Source organism: Castor canadensis, chromosome 2 (assembly GCF_047511655.1).
Source record: "Castor canadensis chromosome 2, mCasCan1.hap1v2, whole genome shotgun sequence".
Lineage (NCBI taxonomy): Eukaryota > Metazoa > Chordata > Mammalia > Rodentia > Castoridae > Castor > Castor canadensis.
This window is the reverse complement of record NC_133387.1, coordinates 189,292,966-189,319,963: the sequence shown is the minus strand read 5'-3', so window position 1 is coordinate 189,319,963 and position 26,998 is coordinate 189,292,966. Positions and strand designations below refer to the sequence as shown.

At 36.8% G+C, this 26,998-nt stretch overlaps 1 protein-coding gene across 3 annotated transcripts in view; it reads right to left on the bottom strand.

Moving 5' to 3' along the window:
• Window positions 1-26,998, bottom strand: part of Alg9 (ALG9 alpha-1,2-mannosyltransferase) — a 99,708-nt gene that overhangs the window by 70,905 nt on the left and 1,805 nt on the right. For all 3 annotated transcript variants that reach the window (XM_074066739.1, XM_074066738.1, XM_020165799.2), the window contains exons 3-11: window positions 26,639-26,773; window positions 22,457-22,527; window positions 19,898-19,986; window positions 18,009-18,144; window positions 15,400-15,487; window positions 14,829-14,934; window positions 6,769-6,891; window positions 3,464-3,618; window positions 333-462 (exon numbers count right to left, since the gene is read on the bottom strand). In XM_074066739.1, the coding sequence (XP_073922840.1) occupies window positions 333-462; window positions 3,464-3,618; window positions 6,769-6,891; window positions 14,829-14,934; window positions 15,400-15,487; window positions 18,009-18,144; window positions 19,898-19,986; window positions 22,457-22,527; window positions 26,639-26,773 (1,033 nt within the window). The remainder of the gene's footprint in view (window positions 1-332; window positions 463-3,463; window positions 3,619-6,768; window positions 6,892-14,828; window positions 14,935-15,399; window positions 15,488-18,008; window positions 18,145-19,897; window positions 19,987-22,456; window positions 22,528-26,638; window positions 26,774-26,998) is intronic.

The window sequence follows — 26,998 nt, the reverse complement described above, 5'->3', positions numbered from 1 at the left end:
TAGAAGAAAAAATATTATCATGAGACTTTAGCTCCAAATTTGCATCATAAGTTTAGGCTTCCTTACTTTATCAGAAGCCACTAAAAGGGAGGAAGATCAATGAGAAAAGAGAAAAAAACATGTAGTTAATCACACTAAAAGGAATTCTCAATCTCCATTTCAAGTCCCAGGTACCAAAGTCATATCCCGCTCATGATTAGGTATACATGCTCCTGCTTCAGGAAAGGCCTCTTCCTAGCCCAAGCAAATATGTGTTAAACAAGTCTACAACAAGGGAAATCCAAGGCTAAGTGACTCGTGAGAGTGGGTTAAAATAATCTCAGCACATCTACCTCTGAACAGTGCCACAGAGCGAGAGAATGATAAGAGCCCAAACAGGAAGACTGTTCCTAGTGCCAACCAATTCGATGTCACAGTATAGTGCTCCAGGCGGTATCGCTGAAACACAAAGTGGTAGCATTTCTAGAAGAAAAGAAAACTGTATTGAAAAAAGAATATGCATAATCATGAGACATCACAGAGATACCAAGAGTGCAGATGCAGAAAAGGAGGTCTGAGGAAGAGTCTGAGCAGGTGCAAGCACTTAGTGAGGTACCAGCTCCAAATTGTAAGATCAAAGCCAACTCCTCTAGCACTCTTTGGAGGTCAGCCCAGGCAGACAACTTGCCAGGAATGAATTCTCACTAGCTTCACAGGAAAATTATTTGGATATTTTTGCTAGTACTTAAAAGTTCTAATAACTTATTTTTTAAATATATGAACAAAAATTTTTGTCATTTTCTTTGATATATGAAGCATTTCAACCTATTTGATATGAGTATTACCCTTTACTCTCCTGATGACAAGTTTTCATTAAAGTTTTTAGTATCAACAAAACATCTAATGACCAAACAATAAGTAAAAAGAATTTGTTAGTTATCTACTAAACTATTTTACAAACTAGATGATTACTATAATGTATACACATAGGCATGAATTCTACTGTCTTTATTTTAGAGTCTGGAGATTGAACCCAGAGTCTTGCACATGCCAAGCATGTCCTCTACCACTGAGGCACACCTCCAGCCCATCTGCTGTCTTTAAGTACCTCCTTAGATTTCTTTTTTTTTTTTTCTTGCAGTATTAGGGTTTGAACTAAGGGCCTCCCATTTGCTAGGCAGGAACTCTACCACTTAAGCAACTCCACCAGCCTCCTTCTCAGATTTCTTCCTCCTTTCATTCCCTTCTAAATAGGAACTACTTTTGGAATTAATCTTCCAATATGTAACAAATGCCATAAACATGTTTGAACTCTTTTAATATTTTTATGAAGGGCTCAGAATGTAGATCAGTGGTAAAGCAACTTGCCTTGCATGTACAAACCCCAGAACCTCAATAAAAAAAATTTTAGTGGAATCTGCCCTAAGTAAACAATCCAAAGACCTAAATAAAAATATTTATTCTAGTAGTACATGTAACAGTAAAATAAATGACTAACCTAAATTCTAACATGAATAATATGTAATCATTATATAATATATAAACAACTCAGGATATTAAATATTAATTCAATTATTATATATTTCATCCAAGTCAGCAGAACATAATGCTGCTAGTAAAATGATGGGTACAGACATGGCAACATCTATAGACAATATTGTGACATAATATTCAGTTCAAAAGGATATAAAATTTTATGTATACTTATTACTACAACCACAATAAACCTTAATATGTGCTATGCAAAAATGTTAGAGAAGTTGTCTTTGTTAGAAGATGAAGTTTATTCACCACATTATAAATGATCTGAAATGAGGCTCACTTACTTTCATAATAATTAAGGTTACTTTTTAAAAACTATCACCATAGCACGGATAAACCTTGAGAACATTACGCTAAGTGGAAGAAGCCAGTCACAAAAGACCACATATCTTATTACTCCACTTACATGAAATGTTCAGAATAGGCAACTCTCTACAGAAAGAAAGTAGATTACTAGGTCCTTAAGGCTGAGGAGACAGGGAAAGAGGGTAAGGGAGAAACAGCTGAAGGGAGCAGGGTTTCTGAAGTGACAAAATGCTCTAAAGTTGATAGTAGTGATGGCTGCAGATTATCTGTGAATATACTAAAAAGCACTGAATTATACACTTTAAATAGGTGAACTATATGGCTTGTAAATTATTTCTTAAGCAATTTATTAAGGACAAAATCTATCATCTTAACTTTTTTCTCTACCAATTGCAAATGGTAGCAGAGGACAAGAAAAAGCCCCAAGGTTGCTGAGGCCATAAACACAGAAATACACAAGCAAATGTAAGATTAACTCTGCCAGGGAATTGAGTTGGACAGGTTTTAAACCAGGATTACAAAGTATTCCATATTGCTAACTGTTTTATGTAATCCCAAAGTCTTAAGCAAGTATGACTCTGATCGAGTAGTTGAAGAGCAAACATTCTGTTATCTCTGCACAGGGGTCACCGTTATGTGGTAGCCTATATGATAGATTAGAAATGCATCTTTATTGTGGACTCTGGCTCTATCAACGTGGGCAAATTATTTGACCTCTATGTCTCACTTTTCTCCCTATAAAATGAACATAAGAACAGTGTCATCATAATAAGGTCAAAATGAGAATTGATTCAAGTATGATATATTTGATACATTATAAGAACTTTTATAAATGCCACAATGTACCCCCACCCAGCACAATAAAATAAAATAAAAAGAATTAAATTAATCCTTAACATAGTATATTACAAATACTACCTAAGATTACTATTACTGTATTATTCTACTATTTTTATACCTTAGTAAATTACTTTTTCAAAAATGCAATTTTCTGTCTTTAAAATTAAGCTAAAATCTGCCTTGCCTAGATTTGCTTGCATGATATATAGTAGTATAAAAGCATTTTTTATTTGGAGATGTTTATTTTTTTTCCTTTTTTTTTTCAGTGCTGGGGACCGAACTCAGGACCTTGCACTTGCCAGGCAAGCGCTCTTCCACTGAGCTAAATCCCCAACAAAAGCATTTTTTATAATGTAAAGTGATTGTTCTGCTTTGAGTTTTCAGTTATTTGCATGCAGTATTTCCTTGAACTCCTAAAGGACAAAAATCCAAGTTTTTTCATGTTTATATCCCCCATGACACCCAAAAAACCACTACACTCTCAGTAGGTAGTAAGTATCTACTGAATTAATAAATTAATGAATAAGAAAAGAATGCATCTTTACTAGCAAATGGATTCCTGTTGACAACAGAGACAGATAACTACACATATTAACACTGCAAACACATAATCGGCAAATAAAGTCTGATAAACAGGTTTATCAACAAATAAAACTTTAATAATATGACCTGTGTATCAGGTTTAATGTTATGGATAAAATATCTTAGGTAGACACATTTCATAATTTGCCCTTAAGTTTTGTAATTATTTAACAAGTAAAGTGAAACAAGGCACACACACTTCCCTGACACTCACCTGAAGTGCAGAAAGAGCCACTGCACCACAGAGACATATAAGCGGATAAATAGGAAAGAGAAATCTCTCTTCTTTGTGAGGCTGGATGAAGAAAATTATAAACCAAATATACATTGGAGCCAAGGTGAGCCAATAAGGATGGCCTAAATTCTGAACTGCAAGACACAGAAAAATATCCAGATTTCATCATATTAGAATAAAATAATGTATTTCTATGTTCTCTTGATCTAAATTTGGCTGTATGCCATAGGGTACCCCAAAAAATGTCTCCACTGTGTATTCACTTTCTCCAATGTAATAAAGATGTCAAGTATGAAGAGGAGTACATTCCCTAGCTCTGAGAGATGCAAACTTTAAAGGGAGGAATGACACTGGACTTGGCTAAGAACAGGAATGAAAGTCAGGTTCATGGGTAGAGAACTTTAAATAAATACTATGTGTGAAGAAAAAAAAGGCCTTCCCTCTCTCAAGAGTCCTGCCACTAAGATTAAAGATTCCTAAGATTAACCAAAATCAAAAACCATTCCCTGAGTTTTAATTCCTATAGTCTGATTACTACATTATTCATCTTATGTATACATCAATGAAACATGGATCAAAAGAACAAAAAAGTCAGATTCTCAAACCCTTTTCATTAAGCTATAAGTCAGTTTAACTTTTAGGATTTTTGGTTGGGGTAGGGGGAATCATCTGTTTTATTTGGTTTGATTTGGTTTTTGAGACAGAGACAGGGTCTCTCTAAGAAGCCCAGGTTAGCCTGTAACACATGATCCTCCTGCCTCAGCCTCACAAGTAATGAGATTAAAGATTTGTGCTACCATACATGGTGAGAATTTGTTTCAAGGCAAATATGGAAACACTCTTTCTTTAGGTGGGGGCCAGCACTGGGGTTCAAACTCAGGGCTTCATGCTTGCTAGGCAGGTGCTTTTACCGCTTGAGCCATTCCACCAGCCCTGGAAACACTCTTAATGGAGTTTACTGATTAAGTTTTCCCTCATCTTCTGTAATACCTACGTACTCTGAATCTCAAAACTAGAACTGAAATGTACTTAAAGCATGTAAAAGAATTAAAACAATGTAATGAACACTAAGACCCAAGAGCCTGCTAGAAAGTTCCTGTGGTTCCTATACATAAGCACTGAGTGACAGAGCTGCAACCCACAGTGCAGGTGTCTCCTACTGTGTTCTATTAGTGACAAGAAACATACATACTAAACGCTGACAAAGGGTAGGCCAACAGCACCCCCTGGTGTCTACCATGTCTACGGTGCGCAAGTTTAGAGTACAAACTTCAACTATCAAGAGTCTCTTCAACAATGCCTACTTTAGCTGAGAGGTTATCTGAATCTATGCAGATTTTTTTTTCCAGTTTTTTGAGACAGAGTCTTGCTATGTAGCATAGGTTGGCCTTGAACTCACAATCCTCCTGCCTCAGCCTCTCAAGCCATACCCAGCTTCTGCAGAATTCTTTAGGGATAAAAATTATTATTATATAAACCTACTCTAAGACTTGATTGTGAACTTTTAGTTATACTTTAGGATTCATATCTTTTCAGGTAGTATATTTTAAATGGGAATTTATTATTTTTAAGAAAATAAACCTATTTATTTTCTATAACAGTCTTTTCCTCTCATATCTTAAAGACTAACAATTTTTAAAATATGATAAAAAAATTTTGAGGGTGGGCATGATAGCTCACACCTATAATCTCATCTATTTCAGAAGCCATCAATGTGAGGACTGGGGTCTGAGGCTAGCCCCAGGCATAAATGTAAGACCCTTCTGAAAAATAACCTAAATCAAAATGGGCTGGAGGTATGGCTCAAGTGGTGGAGTATTTGCCTAGAAAGTGCAAGGCCCTGGGTTCAAACCCCAGTACCAAGAAAAAAAATTTTTTTCCTTGAAATGTCCAACATTAAACTTATAGTATCACTAACCAAGGTTGCAGACAATAGGGCCATGAGAAATTCTTTCCTAATACTTTATATCTGTGCTTCATTCCTTTTATAAAAGTAGTGTTTCTATTGTAAAATGCACATAGAAGTATAAAGGCAGGTCATAAACCACTCATTTTCTTACTAGGTGGATATGCTTATACATTACACATTTTTAAATCAAAATTAGATTCATACTATAGAGAACAACAAAACATCCTGGTTTTTCTTTATTTGTACTACAAGCATTTCCACAAATATAGATTACTTTTACAGTCATAAAAGTTTCTTTTCAAAAAGAGGAAAAAGTAATCCTTAACACACACAATGGCTAAGTTACCTCAAGGAAAGCAAAGAGCTAAATGTACAATGTGTACACTATGCAAGATGAATGAACCAGCTTCTTTAAGAAATCTTTAGGAGAAGTAAGATGGGGCACATCACAAAAACTTAAGAAATGTGACACCAAACTCAGTATATGACCTTTGTTCACATTCTGCTTTAAACTAACTGTAAAAAGCCATTTTCAGACAATCGAGGAAATCTGTGCATCACTGGGTATTAGATTACATTAAGGAATTATGTTAATTTTGTTAGACTAATGACAATATGGTTGTGTTAAAACAAGACTCCTAAAATTGACAACAAAAATGAATCTGGAGTTCATTCTCATAGTCTAATATTTAAGCCAGTCAGCTCTATAAACACTAATAGCAGAAAAGCAGCATGAGGTGGGCTAGGGAAGAACCCATCACATGGCATCCAAATCAGACTGGACTTAACTCTTTCCAAGACCTTATGAATTTCTGTTCAAATCTGTCTTCCGTAAAAGAAACTGCAGGCACTAGATATCCAGAGCCACCAAACTTGAGAAAACACCAGCTGTGAAATACAGAATCAGAGCAAACAAAATAAATGACACACCAAACCTTTCACAGTGAAGCAAACAGAGAAGCAAAATGAAACCAAGAGAAGCATCATGTTCTTAGGAAATCCGAAGCTCCTCTAACTTCAGTATCAATTTCAAGGAATCTCTATGTAGAGATTTTCAAATTCAGTTCTGTTTTCAAATTTTTAGCTGAGTATAATTTCCCCAAGAATGTTTGGATGGATTAGCACAACAATCTATCAGGTTAACATATACTTCTTCACAAGACAAAAGCTCATGCAGACTTGTCATCTTCAGAGTTCAGGAATGGGTTTGCTTCCCTGGATGGTGCTGTAAATAACTCCCTAGCTTCCTGGTTTAATTTGAATCCGAAATTCAAATAATCTAAATGGCAAATGAGTAGTACTGTTTTTCATTTATTGGTATGCCTTGTTACTTGCTGTCTCCTCCCAGAAAACCCACCACGTCTTAGCCACTCACCATGAAACCTTTGCAGCAGGTATTCCATGAGAGAAGTCAGCGGCAAGACCAGCAGAGCCAGAGCAAAGGCTACGTTGAAATTCAGAAATCCATTAATTAAATAGAAATACCAGGGTTCTGTACCTGAGGAAGAAAAGAAGTAAGAAATCATTATTGGAGCCAGGCACCCATGGCTTACGCTATAGTTCTAGCTACTCAGGAAGCAGAGATCAGGAGAACCTCGGTTTGAAGCCAGCATGGACAAATAGTTTGTGAGACCCTATCTCAAAAAAAAAAAACCCTTCACAAAAGTAGAGCTGGTGTAGTGGTTCAAGGTGAAGGCTCTGAGTTCAAGCCTCAATACCTTAAAAAAAAAAAAAAAAAGAGAGAAAAGAAATCATCATTACTGGATGCCTTAAACACCTATGACAGCACTTGACTCCATTTAAGTAACAATGGTGACCAATGTCTTCAATGACTGAGACCACAAGCCTACTCTCTTTCCACGCTCACCATGCACAGTAAGCACAGAACAGAAGGTGGGAAGAAAAAGGTATCAGTCAAGATGCTTTAGATAAAAGTAAGGTTTCAAATATTTAGCTGTATTTCCATCTTTTAGAAAATTTACTCTATCTTCTGCTCTGTCACCGTAAGATGCAAAGTTCTAGTCCTCCAGAGGATGCAGCAACATGGTGCCATCTTACAAGCAGAGACTTCCCCTCACTAGACATCAAACCTGCAAGAACCTTGATCCTGACTCCTGCCTTCCAGAACTGTGAGAAACACATTCCTATTCTTTTCAAATCACCCAGCCTAGGGTATTTTGTTGTGACAGCACAAACAGACTGAGACACAAATTTACTGTATCCAGCCCAAAGTGCCACGCCCAAATGGGACTAATATTTTCTTAGAACAACCAAATAATTTAAATAGATTAGGAACACAGAGTCACAGGGAGCTAAAATCTCAAAAATTCCATTTGAATTTAACTACTTTCTCAACATTCTGCAGACCAAACGAGAGATGGAAAATGAAACTTGGTCTGGGCTTTGCAGGTCTCTCCCATTTTGTTCCCACCTGTTTGTCCCATTTACAATCTTACATTTTTCCCCTTGATAACCACTATTTTACAGTCATGTACACAGGGCACCATGTGTTTCATAAAAAGCAACAACTTGTGGTTGTCTTTTTAGGATCATGTTCAGAGACCCAGACCCTGCTGAGAAGCTTTGAGGATTCAAAATGAAGCAACATGACTGAAAACACATGCCTCACTCACACTAGTTTTTATTCTTTATGCCCAAATCCTTTAATAGGAATGATGAGAAACAGTCCCTACCCCTGCACATGTAGGAGGTTTTTCATCCACTTTTTCCCCCTGTATGATTTCCTCAATCAGGCTGTGAATGACACATGCGGGTTTTAATCACTGTGTTGTGACAACCGCCTTGCACCGTAACAATTTCCTGCAATCAGCATTGCTTACAAGGGTAATCAGGAGGCAGAGGAATAGTCAGAAAAACCTGATGTTTTTGCAGCTTGCACAACAAAATAAGATCAGAAACCAAAATCATAATGCTAGAAACATTTAGGGGAGGAGTAAAAGGGAAGGTGGTGCACTAAGGGTCCAAGTTCAATTGTGTGTCACCTTTGGGGAAAGGTCACCCCTTCCTGTCTAAATACAATGAGTAGGATTGTTCAGAAACAGAGGTCCTGTCCCAGGCCAAGTTCATCAAGGAAATTTTTAATCTTACATTCTTCCCCAATAACTAAAGGGGTAGTTATAAAACCAATATAACTAGTACTAATAAAACCAGTGGGTAGTTTTATTTTAGAAACAGAAATACATATCTCATATGGACTTAATTAGTATTTAACAACGTATTTCCTTTCCTAAACTGAGTCCTTTAGGATCCAGCTTCCAGAAAGGTAAGGTTTCTCACAACCTTCTCCTGACCAGCAGTGTGGAGGTAAATGCTATCAACCTTTGACTCGCCTTTTTTCTTAACAGAATTCTGAGAATCTGATCTTGCGAAGAAAAACACAGTGCACTGAGAGAAAGGGGAGTTACCCTGAACATCATGCCCAACAGGTGCTGAGCATCGAAAGAAAAGGATCTCCTTGATATTTTCAAATACAGATTGCTTTTTCAGGGAAGCTTTTGAGTTTCTAGCAAATATTTGTTTCTACCACAACTGACTACACCCTCCTGCTGTTTGATCTGTGTTTTTTACCTAGATATGGTGTAGTCTGAGATATAAAACCAAAAGTATTAACTTGGTAAACTCAAGTTATTTTTGTGTGTTTGGGAGCTCATAAATCAAATTCCCAGCTGAACATTTCATAAGAAGATTGTCATTTCCCTGAAAGATGGGGCAAAAACTGGGGAAGAAGCCAAGAATGAAGAAAGTTCAAGTGACAACAGTCTTAAAACAAGGGCAAAGAGGAAGAAAAAAAGTGGAGTCTGTTAGCTGGCATCCTCCCTTACTTGATGAGACACTTGCCTTAGGAAAGAAAGGTATAAACTTTCATCTCTTTCCAGGGAGTTACTCAATGCTATGCTCAGAAAGCATCAGAAGTGAACGATGCAGGGTAAAAAAACAACAAAACACTTCAGAATGACAAGCTGAGCACTGAACTGGTGCAAGATGTAAGGTGAAAGCAAGCTGGCAGCAGTGTATCTGCAGAGGAGTGACTCACCAATGTGCCTCTTTATGGAAAGTGCCTCAATTCCTTTCATTCAGAGAAGATAAGGGGAGCTTTGAAAGGGGCTAAAAGAAGAAGGAATAATGTTTACTGCTCCTTAGATTGAATGTAGAGGAACTTTTTTACAGGCCTGTAATTTTATACAGCTATAGGAACAAATAATAGTAAGTCATTCTTATAAACGTCAAACTTGCATCACCAAGAAAGAAAAGCCAAGATTCCACAGAATTATTAAGGAAAGAGCACAGGCTCTAGAACAGTTCTGCCTGGCAGTCAACTCTAGCAGGCCTTGTAAGACTCCACTGGGGCTTCCCCTCTACCACTGCAAGAATAGAAAACAGAGGGCTTCTAACAAAGGTCACTTGCCTTCACCTTCTGAAACTTCCTGTCCAGAGATCTGAAAGATGTTGATAAAGCACACAGACTATGAGATCCGTCCTAAGTGGCAAAGTGGCGTCTCTGAGTAGACCCAATGTTCTTTTTTGAGGGAATAGTGTTTTCTTTAGGTTTTCTCCCATACCTTTGCCAGGTCCATGTTCTCCTCACCACAGAACACCACTATTCACTCAGCAGAGCCATTTGAGCACTCGAAATGTTACAGCTGGCAAAATCGGTGCCAAGACCTCTCACTTGCTTCTCTGTGATGTTAACTTTTACCTACTGATCTTTGACCACAGAGAGATGTTTTGCCTGTGACTTTGCAATTTTTGTCTACAATACTCTAAGTGCCAAGTATTCTTTCCTTTATCCAAACACTCTTCCTTTCCCAACAAGGTCCAACACATGCACGCAGCCTGGCATCAAGCCCTACAAGGGCTCCTGACCAGCCTTTCAGACAAAACGCATGGACCTTCAAAAGCGTAACTTCTCACCCACTCCTGGGGTTGGATCTGACCTGCTACTCTCAACTTGTGCACTGTTCCACACTTATTCTCCAGAAGAATCTTAATAGCCACATTGCATAGTTTTATTTTAATAAATGTGTTTTCAGTGGAAAAACACAGGCTTGAGAGTCAGACAACCTTGGCTCTCGTCTCATTTCTGTCACTTTTTCAACTAAGGTGGCAGGTTCCCCACTATCTCAACCTCAGTTTCCTTACAAGGGAATAAGGACAAATAATGCCTATCTCACAGAGTTTTTGTGAAAGACAGTATGTATAAAATTTCTGGCACATAATAGGCATATTATAAACAGAAGGTATTGCAATTAATATCTGTGAAGAAGTACTCCTTTTTTTTCCCCCCTACTTCAAAGGAAAGGAGTCAGCTCAGGTCTGGAATGTGTCAATGATACATGTAATCTAGCCAAGAAAGTATAGAAACATCCCTTTGAAAACCAGGAACAAATACAAGAATAAATATTTATATGATTACAATCATAATGGAGAGACTAAAGTAATCTTGCTCATGCCTGAACAGTTTCTACCTAAAATTTAGGTAGTGCCCCTAGCCCCAGCATCTACTAGACAAACTCCTACTCTTCCTGCCAGGCTCAGCTCAAGAACCACACCTTTCCTGATACCACCAGAGGGACCTGTTCCCACAATTTCCTATCGTCCCACAGTAGCACACCATATACTACACTGTAATTATTTGAGTGTATACAGCTTTATGAGATAGAAAGTTCTATGAGGACACAGGGCAACTGCTCAAAGGCAATTTATTCATTGTTTCTTTAACTGAAATCTATTTATTCATTAAAAAGGTGTGTGGTGTATAGGCTTATGTACTTACATATGAGAAACAAAATTAAAAGATGTATGCAAAACCTATAAGCCCAGCCAGGCACCAGTGGCTCGCGCCTGTAATCCTAGCTACTCAGGAGGCAGAGATCAGGAGGACTGCGGTTCAAAGCCAGCCTGAGGAAATAGTTCATGAGACCCTATCTCAAAAAAACCCCAACACAAAAAAGGGCTGGGGGAGTGGCTCAAGGTGTAAGCCCTGAGTTCAAACCCCAATACGGAAAAAAAAAAAACTTCAGCCTAATGCATTTTCAATTTTCAGATAAATTGTGTACCTACCATAGTAATGAGGCATCTGGAGCAGAAAACTCTTAGAAAATAGCCAAAATAATGCAAAATAGTGTCAAATATTTAAGTAATATAAAAGAGCTGAAGTTTCCAAGATAAAAGACATACTGTCTCACTGTTTGACAATTTCATACCATCTAAACATCTATAAAAGATAGGCCTTTGACATTTACTGAATGGACTGACGAAGTATTTTTAAAGTATTTTATATCTATTCTTATTTAGTATCAAGAAAATCCCAAGTCAACACCACAACATGTCTAACCATATCTCAGTAGTTCTGAGACACAATAGCAATCAAGGCACTAATGTAATCTGATGGATAAAACAGAATTGATTCATTATTAACAAATTTATACTGTAAACCCAGAATGTCCAAGGAATTCCTATCTCTAAAATGGAAAACATAGTCTCTCAGTACAGCAAGAAGGAGTTAACAATGGTAAAAAGAATGGAAATCAGACCCAAAAAATTTGTCAAATTCAAAGATGAGGTAAAAGCACAAAAATCCTGTCAAAGAACAAGTCCTTTAACAAGGCAAACTGAGTTCAGTACTGCATCAGTCCTGTTCATGGTCCAAGTGATAATTTCCACTGACCCAACCCACTGACCCAACAAAGCTTTTGCCAACTCTGCATCCAAACTAGCAGGTTCATTTGGAGCCCTCTGCTCCCACCTTCTGGCAGTTTGTTAGAAGGTGCTGCTAGCCTATTCCATTCTTTCCTTGCACCTTGCTTTGTCTTCTTATGCTAAATAAATCTTGCTGGCCTTCTTTAAAAAAACAAACAACAGCTGGGCACCAGTGGCTCACTCCTGTAATCCTAGCACCTTGGGAGGCTGAGACTGGGAGGATAGTGGTTTGAGAACAACCTGAGCAAATAGTTCAACAAGACCCCATGTCCAAAATACAACCATAGTAAAATGGACTGGAAGTGTGTGGCTCAAGCAATAGAGCACCTGCTTTTCAAGTAGGAAGCCCTGAGTTTGAAACCACAGTCCCACAAAAAAAAAAAAACAAAAACAAAAACAGGTTCATCAAATTAAGCAGGAAGAATTCCCAAGAACTCTTTCTCAGTAAAACACTAGCTGAGATGGATACCAAATGCCAATGTCCAAGGATAGACCAGACCCTGCTCCACTGAATGCCAAAACCTACCACAGGTTCCCTAACCAACCCAACATTAAATTAGAAACATAAATTGAAATCAGAATTTATTTCACCCCTACTTTCCTCTCCCCTCCTTTCCCTACCTGCTGGATTATTTCTAGATTTCTAAGCTCCATCAGTCTACAGGGCAACAGAAAGCATGTCACTTTCATACACAGTAGATTCTTGGTATGCATGGGTGAATGATTCCAAGAAGACCAGAGCTGAATGCTCAGGATTCTCAGAGGTGAGCACTGTACTGCAGATTCTTAATTCATTTTCCCCATAATGCTACCCAACTTCCACTAAAGACATGCCACCCTCAACAAAGCTACAATTTTCATTTTAGTACTTAAATTAAGCACATTACACACCCTTTTTGGTTTGGGAGGATTACCATAGCTTTTACCTTGCTTTTTGGGAGGCATGTTTTCACAAAACCAAGGGTAGGGACATAGTCAGCAGATAACAGGATGATTTAAACACAACTGAGGGCAACAGAACTGACTAAGAGTTTTTCTAAATCAACGAAGCTATGTAATGAATGTGTAGGAATTTAAAATTTTTGTTTTGAAATTTCTTTTCATTATTTATATATGTATTTATTTTTGATGTTTGGTCAAAACCACATGTAATAAATCTGCAACTAAGGCAGGCTTATTGTTCTCTCACCAAAAGGTTTTATAAATAAGCAGTCAGAATATCAACATATAATCCATTCATGAAAATGGAGAAGCCAATTTTTCAAAACTAACACAAATTAACTCAATTAATTCACCTATACAGAAAGGACACGCTTCCAATGGAGTGCATGTAACTCAGTATTTACCATGCAGTCTAGGCTTTATTGGTTTTATTGTCTCATCAAGTCAAATAAAATTTTATAAATAAACTAAAACAAGGGGCAATTAAAAACATGCAAACTTTCCCTAGCTAAAGGGAGACATCTAGAGGCAAAAGCTTAAAATTACATCCTTCTCTCATATCCTTGGGGATCTTGGAACCATAAAAGAGCCTTTTAAAGTTCTTTCATTTAGTAATTATTTTCTAATTATGTGGTTTGTGAATTCAATTCGCCAAATAAAACACTGCTTATTTTAACCTATTACCATCTAAGATGACAATATTCCCAAAATCCCAAGAGGGTTGAGTATATCTCACTCGTATTCTTACACTAGAGCTCCTCATGCAATCTATGGGTTTTATTGACAAGGTAGCCCAAGCAAATGATAAACACAGATAGCAAAAAGTCTTAAATTTATAACAGGCGGAGAAAGAGAGAGGAATGTTGACCTGCTTCACAGCAGAGCTCAGACATTCACATATATAGACTACTCTAAGGAGCCTCAAAAGATTAAAGCAGAGGAAACTATACTTATTTTAATGAAAAAACTGTCTCTCTTATACATGCTTACTGACTTGGCTGATCTGATTAGCACAAGCTCTAGTTCATCCTTCTGTAACTTTAACTGTAGCTAACCAAAATGTCCTCCACGGTCAAATAAAACGGGCTCAATCACTGGTGAAATGAAAGGGCAACAGGAGAGGATAGAGATGGGGGTGCAATGGAGAATTCATCACAGGTTAAAGGCATTCAGTATCTTCTCTTAATCCTAAACTGACCAAACTATCCACCCTTTCTTGCTGACCCTGTTATCAGTTGCTACCCTTTGTCTACAAATTCTCTAAACTTTCTTCCCTAATACCTGATATTGAAGTAATACAAGTTTCAAAAAGAAAAAGTAATATCAAGTGTGTATATGTGTAGAAAATAAATGAAGGAATATACTCCCAAGTATTAACAATAGCTATATGGAGAGATAATGGGATTAGTTTTTTTATTTTCTTTGTGTTATCTTGTTGATTTCCTAATAAGAGAAAAAAATAACTTTTATTAGGAAAAAAAAAATAGCATCAAAAGCTATAGCATACCCAACAGTCCTTAAAACTCTAACTCTGAAACTGGAAATAACAGCAGGAAAGAGAAAGTCAATATCTGAATATCACATTAATCAAGGAGAAATACTCAAGAGGCCACATCTCATCACTGAGTCATATTCAAAATCATTCTACCTTTAGTAGGAAAAGATCACCAGCAAAGAAACGCTATAAATTTGAGACATCTGAATTACAAAATTTTGAAGCTCAGGTAAATTAGGCTATTTTCTAATTCTTCTCCAAATTTTGTAAAGTCTTACCATAAAGATCAGGTCCATGAGCAGTGAAGACATTATACAAAACAATGTTGAGAGGTGCAATCACCAGCTTCCCATAATAGTAGCTGTCGATGACTACTACAGGCACCTGAAACAGAGCAGGAAACACACAGCAGTTTAGTTTTGCTCCAGGAATAGTATCAAAAAGCTAACAGGTAAACCTGTGAATGAAAAACAAATGAACAGTTATTCAGAAGGCAGAAATGAGGAGGACAGCAGTTCAAGGCCAGCCAAGCAAAAAGCAAAACCCTATCTCAATCAGTAAGTCAAGTGTTGGTGGCATGCACCTGTCAATCCAGTTACGCTGAAGGCCACAGGTAGTAGGGTCACAAACTGAGGCCAGTCCTGGGCAAAAACACAAGACCCTAACTAAACCAAAAAAAGACTGAGGGCATGGCTCAAGTGGTAGAGTTCCTGCCTAACAAGCACAAGTCCCTGAATTCAAAACCCACTCCACCGCAAAAACAAAACAAAACAAAAACCACTAATGTTTCCTTTCCCATATCAGAAGTGGTTTTCATTGCATGAGAACAAAACACACAAAAAAACTCACCAGAAAGAGAATCAGGGCCACGAGTGACCAATGAAAGAAACTCTTCCATCTGTGTTTCATGACCAGCAAATCAAAGGCAATGGGTAAACTATTTAATAGTAAAACAGAAAGAGAGGTTAAGTAAAATACTTCAGAGATAAATCACATCCACAAACACCTATGCTGAGCTGAGAATAAAATGTCTGTACCAGAAGCAAAGAGAGAAGAAAGTCAGTATGTAAAAGAATGTCTTCTCAAAAATAAACAGATGTCATCATAGTACTCATCAAAGTCCTGCATGGCACAAATGCACAAGAAACACAAATACTGAGCTGCTGGAACAAACTTCATCTCACACATATTTATGTGTAACAGACATATAAAATGCATTAATTAAAAGTAAATGTGCCCTATTAGCCTAAATACTGACCCAAGACTTACCAGACATTCTATTATATAAATTTTGCACTAGCACTTTTGTGTTTTTATTTTTTATCTTCCCAGTTAGTTACATTTCCATAGCACCTGTATTTGTCCTTTGATAAGTCATATTTTTAATTGTTCAACGTGTCTTTCCTAGTAAATTGTAAGCTGGAAAAGAGCCGGAAGCATGACTGTCTAACTTTATCAACAGTATTCAATAAATCATGGTAGATTGCTAACTGATTGTGAGCCTGAAATTACTTATCTCAGCTAAAGGCAGACCAATCAAAATGTGCCACCCAGAGGTAATCGGGGAACTCAATAAAGTTCAATATAGGCAGAACAAAGAACAAAAGGAATCGAAGAAATGACAAAAGAAGGCAGAAAAAATAAAAGCTGGCAAGACCATTCAGGCCTTTGTGAGCCACCTTAGGATTTGGATGTCACAGAAAAAAAGTTGGCAAACTTTTTATTTAAAGGATGTGACAGTATTGATTTTAGACCCACAGGATCATTTTAAATATTCTTCTGTATATATGGGCTATTTACAACAACCCCTTAAAACCAGTCATAGCTCATGAGCTGGACAAAAACTGGCCAGGTAGATGTGCCCCACCAGCCATAGTTTGCCACCCCTTATTTGACATAAAGCAATGGGAAAGCTATTATACAGTTTAAAGCACACAAAAAGAATAATTATTCATTTTAAGAATGTAGGTGTGTATATATATGAGTATGCATTATACACATAAACATAATTTCTGGAAAGACATACAAAATCATTAGAAGTGAGTATCTTTGAAATTGGGCAAGGAAAGAAAAGAATTAGGAATTCTTTTTGGGGGGGATGCTTTTTATTTTTATTCTTTTAACATTTTCATCAAATTATTAATGCATATCAGCCATACATATTAATGGGTTTCACTGTGACATTTCCATCTATCTATATCTATATATAGATATACATATATATGTACATGTATTTTTTTTTTTTTTTGCCAAACTGGGGTGTGAACTCGGGGCTTCAAGCTTATTAGACAAGTGTTCCAGCACCTGAGCCCTCTGCCAGCCTATCCATGCATATATTGTGCTTTTACTGTACCCACCCTCCTGCCTACCTTTTTTCACTGTTCCCTCCCTCCCCTCCTTCCTGGTCTCCTTACCCTTCCCTAGTAATCCCTCTACTACTTTCAGGTCATCTTTTTTTCTTTTTATTTCTATTTCCATATGTGAGAGAAAACATGCAAGACTCATCATTCCAACCAAGCAAATTACATGATTTCATGTAGGTGTATGTGTATATATACTACATTTTCTTTAGCCACTCATCTATTGACAGGCACCTAGACTGATTCCACAGCTTGGTCATTGTGAATAGTTCCCAAATAAACATGGGTTTGCAGATGTCTCTTATGTATGCTGACTCTGCTTAGAAATTCTTCTTATCTCATAAATTGTATTGGCTTCGAGGGGAGGGGTGTTTTGTTTTGTTTTGTTTTTTGCAGTGCTGAGGATTAAACCCAGAACCTGTGCATGCTAGGAAAATATACCACCACTGAGCTATACCTTCCAGCTCTTGTTTTTTTTTTTTTTTTGGTAATAAAGAAATACTACATCTAAATAACCTCAATACCAAACTAAAATTGTTTTAAATTACTAGCACAGTCAAGAAGTTAAGGCAGCACAAAGTAGGATAGAAATAATGGGAGCGAAGTACAAGGAATTAGAGACACAACTGAACTTTGAATAAAAGATGCTGAGGCAAAGAGAAGGACGGAAAGAAACTGGTTTCAAGCCTGGGTAACAAGGAAAATGCACAGCACAGAGTGGTTCAATGTGGATAAAGTCAGCTGCACAGTCAGAATGACCTGGATTCAAAGCAAGCATGATCTTAAAAGCAAATGACTTGAACTCTTGAAGTCTACTTAAAGCATTCATAATTATAATTCTCTTAGAGTTGTTGTAAGGTTTAAGAAACAGTTTATAAACGGTTTAGCAGTGCCTAACACACGGCAGATAGTCACTATTTACATTAGAAATAATCATATTAATAAACATTAAGAGATATATGCTTTATTTCCCAGAATTTTTATCAGTCAAACTTATTCCTATAACTTTAGGTACACCTAGACAACATGGAGCTAATTCAACATTAAGATTTACCACATGCCCAAGTGATACATGGGAGAACTATATTAGTTTCTTACCCAAGTGCCGCACTGAATGGCCAGCCTACAATAGCCCCAGCTGCTACTCCCAGCACAGCAATGGGAGTCTTGTCCATATACCATCCAGTCATGGCTATCAACGTAGTGTACATACAGAAGCTACTGGGAAGGAAAGCTGCAGAAGTGAAGAAATGAAAAGAAAAGACCTGACATCAGGTACCAATTATTAAAAAGTTAGCTACATTGCAAAATGTCAGTAACCAGAAACATAACCTATGCAGAAAAGGGATACTCCATTAAGGAAAAAAAAAAAAAAAAAAATGAAGTGCAATGGTTTTCTTATTTGTCCACTGTTTGTTTTTAGGTACCAATACATGGCCCCCAGGTATTTAATATTATCTATGCCATTCCTCTCCTGGCTTATATCTCAAATCCAAAAATTACAAAATTCCAGTCTCCCCAGGATACCCTTAGGTTATATTTCCAGGCAGGGAATATGCTCAAAAGACTAAAGAGCATTGCTGACAATTTATTTCTGAAGCTTATCTTCAGATGGTCTTCTGAGACTGTCCCAGTCCTAACATGTGCCCTACAGGAATTCTAGGAAGACTTCTCAAGGGCCAAATGGAGGATGGCAATACTGCTCTGCATCCTGCATCCACTGACACAGATAATCTGGCCTTTCCACAGCCCCTTGTTATCCATATCTATCACAACATTGTCCTATACAGCAGAAGACCAAGCACATTCAAGACCTCTACAACAAAGTACTTCTAACAACTCTAAACAAAAATGTAGATCTTCCTCTCATACTTCATAAGGCCTGATTCCTCTACCACTAGAGAACAAAAAGCAGTTGACTCCAACAAGAACTACAATGAATAGGCAGTGAAAATTTAAGAAAGTCAGAAAAGGGTTCAGAGGCTCTCTATCAAAGGGTACCTTCAACTTCTCTGTGCCTCAACTGACATTATAAAACTAAAGAGACTCCCAGGAATCTCCTATACCTAAAAATCAATTTTTGAAGTAGCAAAGTAACTGAAAAAAAATGTTTTCATAGACAAATGCTACATAATCTTGATGCCATCCAAAGCTGTCAATTCTAGCTGCCAACGTAGAGGACAAAAGAGCAGAGGTATTAGAAGTCTCCGCTGGCTCTGACAGTAAAGCAGAGACACATTTAGGATAACAGACCTCAAAGTTACTCCAGGGGGAGCCCAGAGGTCTCTGCAGAACAACATTAATTTTGATATATTCAATGAAGAAAAGGTAAACCATAAAATTTATGCAAGATACTGCTTTTGTATATATTTAGTGTAGACACAAGCAAAAACTAAAGTTGAGATAATTGTAAGGAAACTTTTCTGGAGATCTGAGAACTATCTTTTTAAGCATGTCACTTTAGTTCAGCTATGGAACACAAATATTCAATGGCAGCACAGTTAAAAGCCACCAATTCTAGATAAAGATTTTATTATAAAGTTCCAGAAGCTTATTGTAAAAAAAAAAAAAAATGCCCAGAAGATGCACACATCTATAAAATACATCTCAAATAATGGGCAAAAAAGAGAACCACCAAGAATAGAGATTTTAGGTACAAAGAACTTCCTCATATAAAATTATTTTCATTTCCCTAAGGACCAAGAAAGGAAGCGGGTAGTTGATACAAGAAGGTAATAGAAAGTACCCTGGTGAGACACTCAGTTCCACTACTTACAAATTTTGATTTTTACTAAGTTATTTCACCTTTCTAAATCTCAGTGTCCTAATCTGCTAAAATGAGAAAATATCTTATTTATACCACAAGATTATTATAAAGGCCAATAAAGAAAATGTAGATAACAGTGCGCTGCCGAGCATCAACGCATTGCTCAAATAGAATCAATGTCTGGACAACCGTGACCCAGCTGAACCTGCTGTCTCCTTACCGGAAGATGAACAAAACATGCCGGCGCTAAGCACCAAGAAAGCCAGCATCATTCGACTCACATGCAGCCCAAATTTCTTGCACACAGCCCTAGAAGAAAGACAAAGACTATTAGTATACCAGATATTAAAGAAAGAACATTTCAAGGCATAGAAGAAAAACATGCCTGCATCAAAAATAACACTAAAGATCTGAAGTCAAACACAGAACAGTCTTGACAGGTTTGTTAGCAATTTCATATGCATAAGAAACCCAGACATTCTTATTCCTGACACAGGAGAAGAGCTGACTACAAGTAAGTCTTCTATCAATAGGAAAATCACATGATGTAATGAAAAATAATAGGCTTCAGATTCAGATGGGTACAAGTTCAAACTCTGGCTCTGCCACTTACGAGCACTGGGACTCTGGCCTAGTTGCATAATCTATCAGATTCCTCACCTGTAACATGAAGATAATAATTATAACTACTTTAGAAACTTCCTGAGGATAATGCACGGACAAGTGCTTAGAAGAGGATGTGGCACAAAGTTACTCAGTAAATGATAGGTGTCAGGAAAAAAAAAAAAAAAAAAGACGACTAGGAGATAAATAAAAATGTTACATGCTTTACCTCAACAGGTGTTTCTCAAATTTAGGCAACTATACACTTTCTTCTACTTCTTTCTTTTAGGTTTCCTTTTAATCCACTACTTTTAGTCTTATTTGTTCAGACATACTTAATGTGTTAATCATTTTCTTTTTTGCTCAGATTCCTTTTGAAATAATTTTGCTTCTTCCTAAGTGTATCTTCTAGAAGTTCCTTTAGTGAGAATACATTCATGGTAATTTCTCTAGTTTTTTGGTTGGCTTCTTTCTTCCTTCTTTTTATTTATCTATTTGCTTATTTACTTATTTTTCTTTACTATAAAGTATTTAGCTCTTGATCTTAAAAGACAGTTTAACTGTGCAATCTTAGGATAACAGTCATTTTCTCTGAGCACTTGAGTTTTGTTTTGTTTTGTTTATGCAGTGCTAGGGATCAAACCCAGGGCCTTGGGCATCTAGTCAAGTACTATACTACTGAGCTACATCTCCAGGCCTCTCAGCACTTTGAAGGTTTTATTTATTTGTTATTTTTTTCTGGCTGTTGGGAAATCTTCTGTCAGTGTAAGTAGCTAGCATTCCTTTGAAGGTATTCCATTAGTTCTGTCAACTTATTCTTTGTCCCTAGAGTTTTACACAGTTTCATTAATTTTTTTCTTATGAATCCAGCTCCAGTTCGGGATATACTAGACTTACTGAACCTATGTTTTCTTTTATTTTTATTGGTCTTTTTACTGCATTTGTAGTAATTTCTTCAAATAAATCTTCCATTTTACTACTTTACTTACTAGCAGTATCTAATCTTGTATTTAAACTATCTTCTGATTTTTTGAATTTTAAATAATAATATGTGAATATTATTGATATTATATATTCTATAGTCAATAATATAAATATTATATGTTCATTTCTAGAAGTTATGCTTCTTTTTCAATTCTTTTGTCTGGTTATGTTTTCAATTTCCTCTTTTACTTATTTAAAAATGTTAAATATACTTATTCTATATTCTTAATTTAGTAACACCTCCTAAAGGAAGTTTTACAGGTTACCTTTCTATTGATTATTTCTGATGACTTTCACTCACAATATCTTTCACCCTCTTTTGTCATTTCTCTGCTTTGTGATTTATTTTTGTTAAAATTTCATGCCCACTAGAAATTGATTTCTGGTATTTTTTTGACATCTGGATTAAGGCTCCAGTTCTCTATGGAAATTTTCACAAGATGCCTGGGGCACTGCTTACCCAGAACAATTTAAAATAAAACCTCAACTTGGGGTTTAACGGACCAGGTAGATGATTTGAATTCAGGTACAAACCTATATGAAGACCAACTTATCATTACAGTCCTCAGACTTTGTTTTTTTCCTCTGCTCCAATCAGAGTCAAAGCCAAAGTCTTTTTTTTTTTTTTTAATCTGACATATTTAGCTATGGGAAGATTTTTAATAATGATCATTAAGTCCAAGTACCTTAATACATGAAGGCACTATTAAAATAAGATGTAAAAAGGTGGCTATTTTTATTACTGGAACACTTAAATGCATAATAATTCCACTAATATTCAATCACCTGGTGGTTACTTTGTGTAAGGCAATGTATTGGTGCAAAGCAGAGGAAGAGTCTCACTTTGGGAACAGTTTCCCATCTGCTAAGCTACAGGGAGAGGTAAATTATTATCCTGTATCCTAGGACCAAAAAATGAGATTCTACTAATCCTAGTAAATAAAGGCCAGCTAGACATGCACGACAGAATTAAAACTGATGATATGATATGGTATTTATGAGCCTCAGGAAAGAAAACAGTAATTGCAGGTATTTCTCCTTGACTATTTTTCAAATAAGAAGTCACATTTCAGGAGCTAGAAGGAAAGGGTTTTCTACTTCTGATCAGTGCCTAGATTATCAGAGATATGATTTATGATATATTTAGGTATAGTCCTCCTAGCACTTTTAAAAGCAAAGTTTTTATACTCACTTATAAAAGTAAAGTTCACAAATACAGCTCACAAAAGCCAGAAGACATCGCAAAAAATAGAAGACAAGAATCTGAAAGAAACCCAAAATAAGAAAACAGAAGTCACAGATAGGATCCAAAAACTTGCAAAAATGAAACCATTCTCATCTGTCATCAATAAACTGCATTACAAACTGGTACGACCCTCTGAAAAGCAGTAATGCATCAAGAACCACACACATTCTCACATCCCTAGCCTCACCTACCAGTACAGGAGGGCGAGGGGCCTCCAGTCATGAAAATGTCAATTGCAGTACTATTCACTTAGTAAAATCTTTTAAAAACTCATTAGAGATACAATCAGATAAATTATACTGTATCTATTCCACAGACTAAATACAAATATTAAAATTTATCATTACAAAGACAGTGGAATATAATCCAATATAATTCTCATTCATTCAACAAACACTTCTTAAACAGCTATAAATTAAGAAATATCAATTTAAAAATAAAAATAATAGAAGTTATATTGAATAGCTTTTATACTACAAAATAACATGTTTAAGGGGGTTATGGCTTCGTGGCAGAATACTTGCCTAGCATGCATGAGTCCCTAGGTTCAATCTGCCATCCCCACAAAAAAAGAGCCTTGAATTCCTGAGAACACAAGCACTACTTCTACAGAGTCTGGTCAATGTAAATGCACATAACTTGTTCATCACTATAACCAAGAAAATTCCAAAACTGAGTTCAATAAAGTGATCCAGGTAATAACCAGATTCATTCATTAATTCAATAAAACATACTGAAAACCTACTATACAATGAGACTATTCTAGATGCTAGAGGATTTTAGACAAGTGTCTATGTTCAGGGACTACTCATCTAATAAACACGCTTGTCATCCCAGCTATGGCAGGAAGCATAAAATAGGAGGATCATGGTCCAGGCCAGCCTGGACAAAAAGCAGGATCCCATCTCCAAAATAACCAGAGCAGAAAGGGCTGAGGCAGGGTTCAAGCAGTAGAGGAGCTGCCTAGCAAGCACAAGGCCTCGAGTTCAAACTCGAGTACCGCAAAAAAAAAAAAAAAAAACTTGAAATAAATGAAAAAGTAGAAAGTTTCAGTGAAGAAATAAAAGACATAAGGAAAAACCATAAGGAAACTTTAGAACTGAAAACAATAACCAGAATAAGACACAATGAATGGTCTCACTCGACACTGGAATGCAGGGGACAAAGGAAAAAAAAAATCAGTGAGCTGAAAAAGAATAGAAATTACTCAGCGTGAATAACAGAGGAAAAAACAGACTGAAAAGAAGAAAAAAATGAACAGAGTATCAGGGATTTGGGAGATTAATATAAAAAAATCTAACATTCGTGTCATCAGAGTTCCCAAAGGGGAGGAAAAACTGGAAAGGGTTAAAAAGGTACTCAAAAAAAAAAAAAGGAACAGCCAAAAACCTTCCAAATTTGGCAAAAGGGATCTATCTTAAAGATTCAAGGAACCTAACAAAAGATGTGAAAGACCTCTACAAGGAAAACTATACACTTCTGAAGAAAGAGATTGAGGAAGACTATAGAAAGTGGAGAGATCTCCCATGCTCATGGATTGGTAGAATCAACATAGTAAAAATGTCTATACTCCCAAAAGTAATCTACATGTTTAATGCAATTCCCATCAAAATTCCAATGACATTCATCAAAGAGATTGAAAAATCTACTGTTAAATTTATATGGAAACACAAGAGGCCACGAATAGCCAAGGCAATACTCAGTCAAAAGAACAATGCAGGAGGTATCACAATACCTGACTTCAAACTATATTACAAAGCAATAATAATAAAAACAGCATGGTACTGGCACAAAAACAGACATGAAGACCAGTGGAACAGAATAGAGGATCCAGATATGAAGCCACACAACTATAAGCAACTTATCTTTGACAAAGGAGCTAAAAATATACGATGGAGAAATAGCAGCCTCTTCAACAAAAACTGCTGGGAAAACTGGTTAGCAGTCTGCAAAAAACTGAAACTAGATCCATGTATATCACCCTATACCAAGATTAACTCAAAATGGATCAAGGATCTGAATATCAGACCCCAAACTCTTAAGTTGATACAAGAAAGAGTAGGAAATACTCTGGAGTTAGTAGGTATAGGTAAGAACTTTCTCAATGAAACCCCAGCAGCACAGCAACTAAGAGATAGCATAGATAAATGGGACCTCATAAAACTAAAAAGCTTCTGTTCATCAAAAGAAATGGTCTCTAAACTGAAGAGAACACCCACAGAGTGGGAGAAAATATTTGCCAACTATACATCAGACAAAGGACTGATAACCAGAATATACAGGGAACTTAAAAAACTAAATTCTCCCAAAACTAATGAACCAATAAAGAAATGGGCAGGTGAACTAAACAGAACTTTCTCAAAAGAAGAAATTCAAATGGCCAGAAAACACATGAAAAAATGCTCACCATCTCTAGCAATAAAGGAAATGCAAATTAAAACCACACTAAGATTCCACCTCACCCCTGTTAGAATAGCCATCATCAGCAACACCACCAACAACAGGTGTTGGCGAGGATGCGGGGAAAAAGGAACCCTCTTACACTGTTGGTGGGAATGTAGACTAGTACAACCACTCTGGAAAAAAATTTGGAGGCTACTTAAAAAGCTGGACATCGATCTACCATTTGATCCAGCAATACCACTCTTGGGGATATACCCAAAAGACTGTTACTCCAGAGGCACCTGCACATCCATGTTTATTGCGGCACTATTCACAATAGCCAAGTTATGGAAACAGCCAAGATGCCCCAGCACTGATGAATGGATTAAGAAAATGTGGTATCTATACACAATGGAATTTTATGCAGCCATGAAGAAGAACGAAATGTTATCATTCGCTGGTAAATGGATGGAATTGGAGAACATCATTCTGAGTGAGGTTAGCCTGGCTCAAAAGACCAAAAATCGTATGTTCTCCCTCATATGTGGACATTAGATCAAGGGCAAACACAACAAGGGGATTGGACTATGAGCACATGATAAAAGCAACAGCACACAAGGGAGGGGTGAGGATAGGTAAGACACCTAAAAAACTAGCTAGCATTTGTTGCCCTTAATGCAGAGAAACTAAAGCAGATACCTTAAAGCAACTGAGGCCAATAGGAAAAGGAGACCAGGAACTAGAGAAAAGGTTAGATTAAAAAGAATTAACCTAGAAGGTAACACCCACGCACAGGAAATCAATGTGAGTCAATGCCCTGTATAGCTATCCTTATCTCAACCAGCAAAACCCCTTGTTCCTTCCTATTATTGCTTATACTCTCTCTACAACAAAATTAGAGATAAGGGCAAAATAGTTTCTGCTGGGTATTGAGGGGGGGAGCGGGAGGGGGTGGAGTGGGTGGTAAGGGAGGGGGTGGGGTCAGGGGGGAGAAATAAACCAAGCCTTGTATGCACATATGAATAATAAAAGAAAAATGAAAAAAATAAAAATAAAAATAAAGGAGAGATTAAAAAAAAAAAAAAAAGATTCAAGGAGTTGAGCAAACTCCAAAAAAAATCCACACCCAGATATGTGACAGTAAAAATTTCTGAAAATTAAGCAAGTCAGGTTCCAATTAACTCTTGGGGTTTGGGGGTTGTTTTGTTTCCATTTTGTAGAGATTGGGATTGAACCCAGAGCTTTGCACAGGCTAAACAAACACTCTACCACTGAGCTACACCCCAGCCCTTGTTTTTTTCTTTTTCTTTCTTTCTTTTTCTCTCTCTCTTTTTCTTTCTTTTTTTTTTTTTTCCATTTTGGCAGTTTGAACCTAGAGGCTCTAACACTCGAGACACACCTCCAGCCCTGTCCCAGTTAACTCTTAATCACTCGCCATCACTGTACTTAAATTCGACCCTCCAATTACACTATCCCATTGCACACCCTACTTTCTCTCATAAGCCCCTCTGCATTTAGAATTATTTATTCAATATTCATCTTCCCCACCAAACTGTAGTTCTATGAAAGCAGGAAGTTGGTCACTGTTATAAGCACATCACTTAACACAGTGTGTTAAAATAAGAAGAGTGCTGGAAAAGAAAAAAGTGCCCTCTTCACTACTAATGTTTTGTCCTCTTCTCAAAATCATCCTATAGACTTGCCTCTGGATCGGCTGTAATTGCTTTCAGGGTGGCCTGCTCTTACCTTATTAGTCTGCAGAATTCTTGCATGAAATGCAGCCGGCCAGGCATGAAGCAACAGGTATGCGTAGGAGCGAATGGCATATACTGGGGAATATTCCCAAGTCTGAAACCCCCTCCCATAGATGAGGAAGTGTGTCTAAAAGTACAAACAGACGCATTAAAGGTTACATTGGCCAAAAATCCCACTTAAAAGGATATAGGTGAACTTTTAGGAAGAAATGTTAAAGAGACAAAGGCACACCAAAATACTATAATTCTCAGCATTTGTGACTAATGGCTAAGAAAGAAACAAAATGAACCAAAATTAAAAATATTAAGATATAAATTCCCCAAGATTGTTGTTTGGCTTAAATTTAATCCT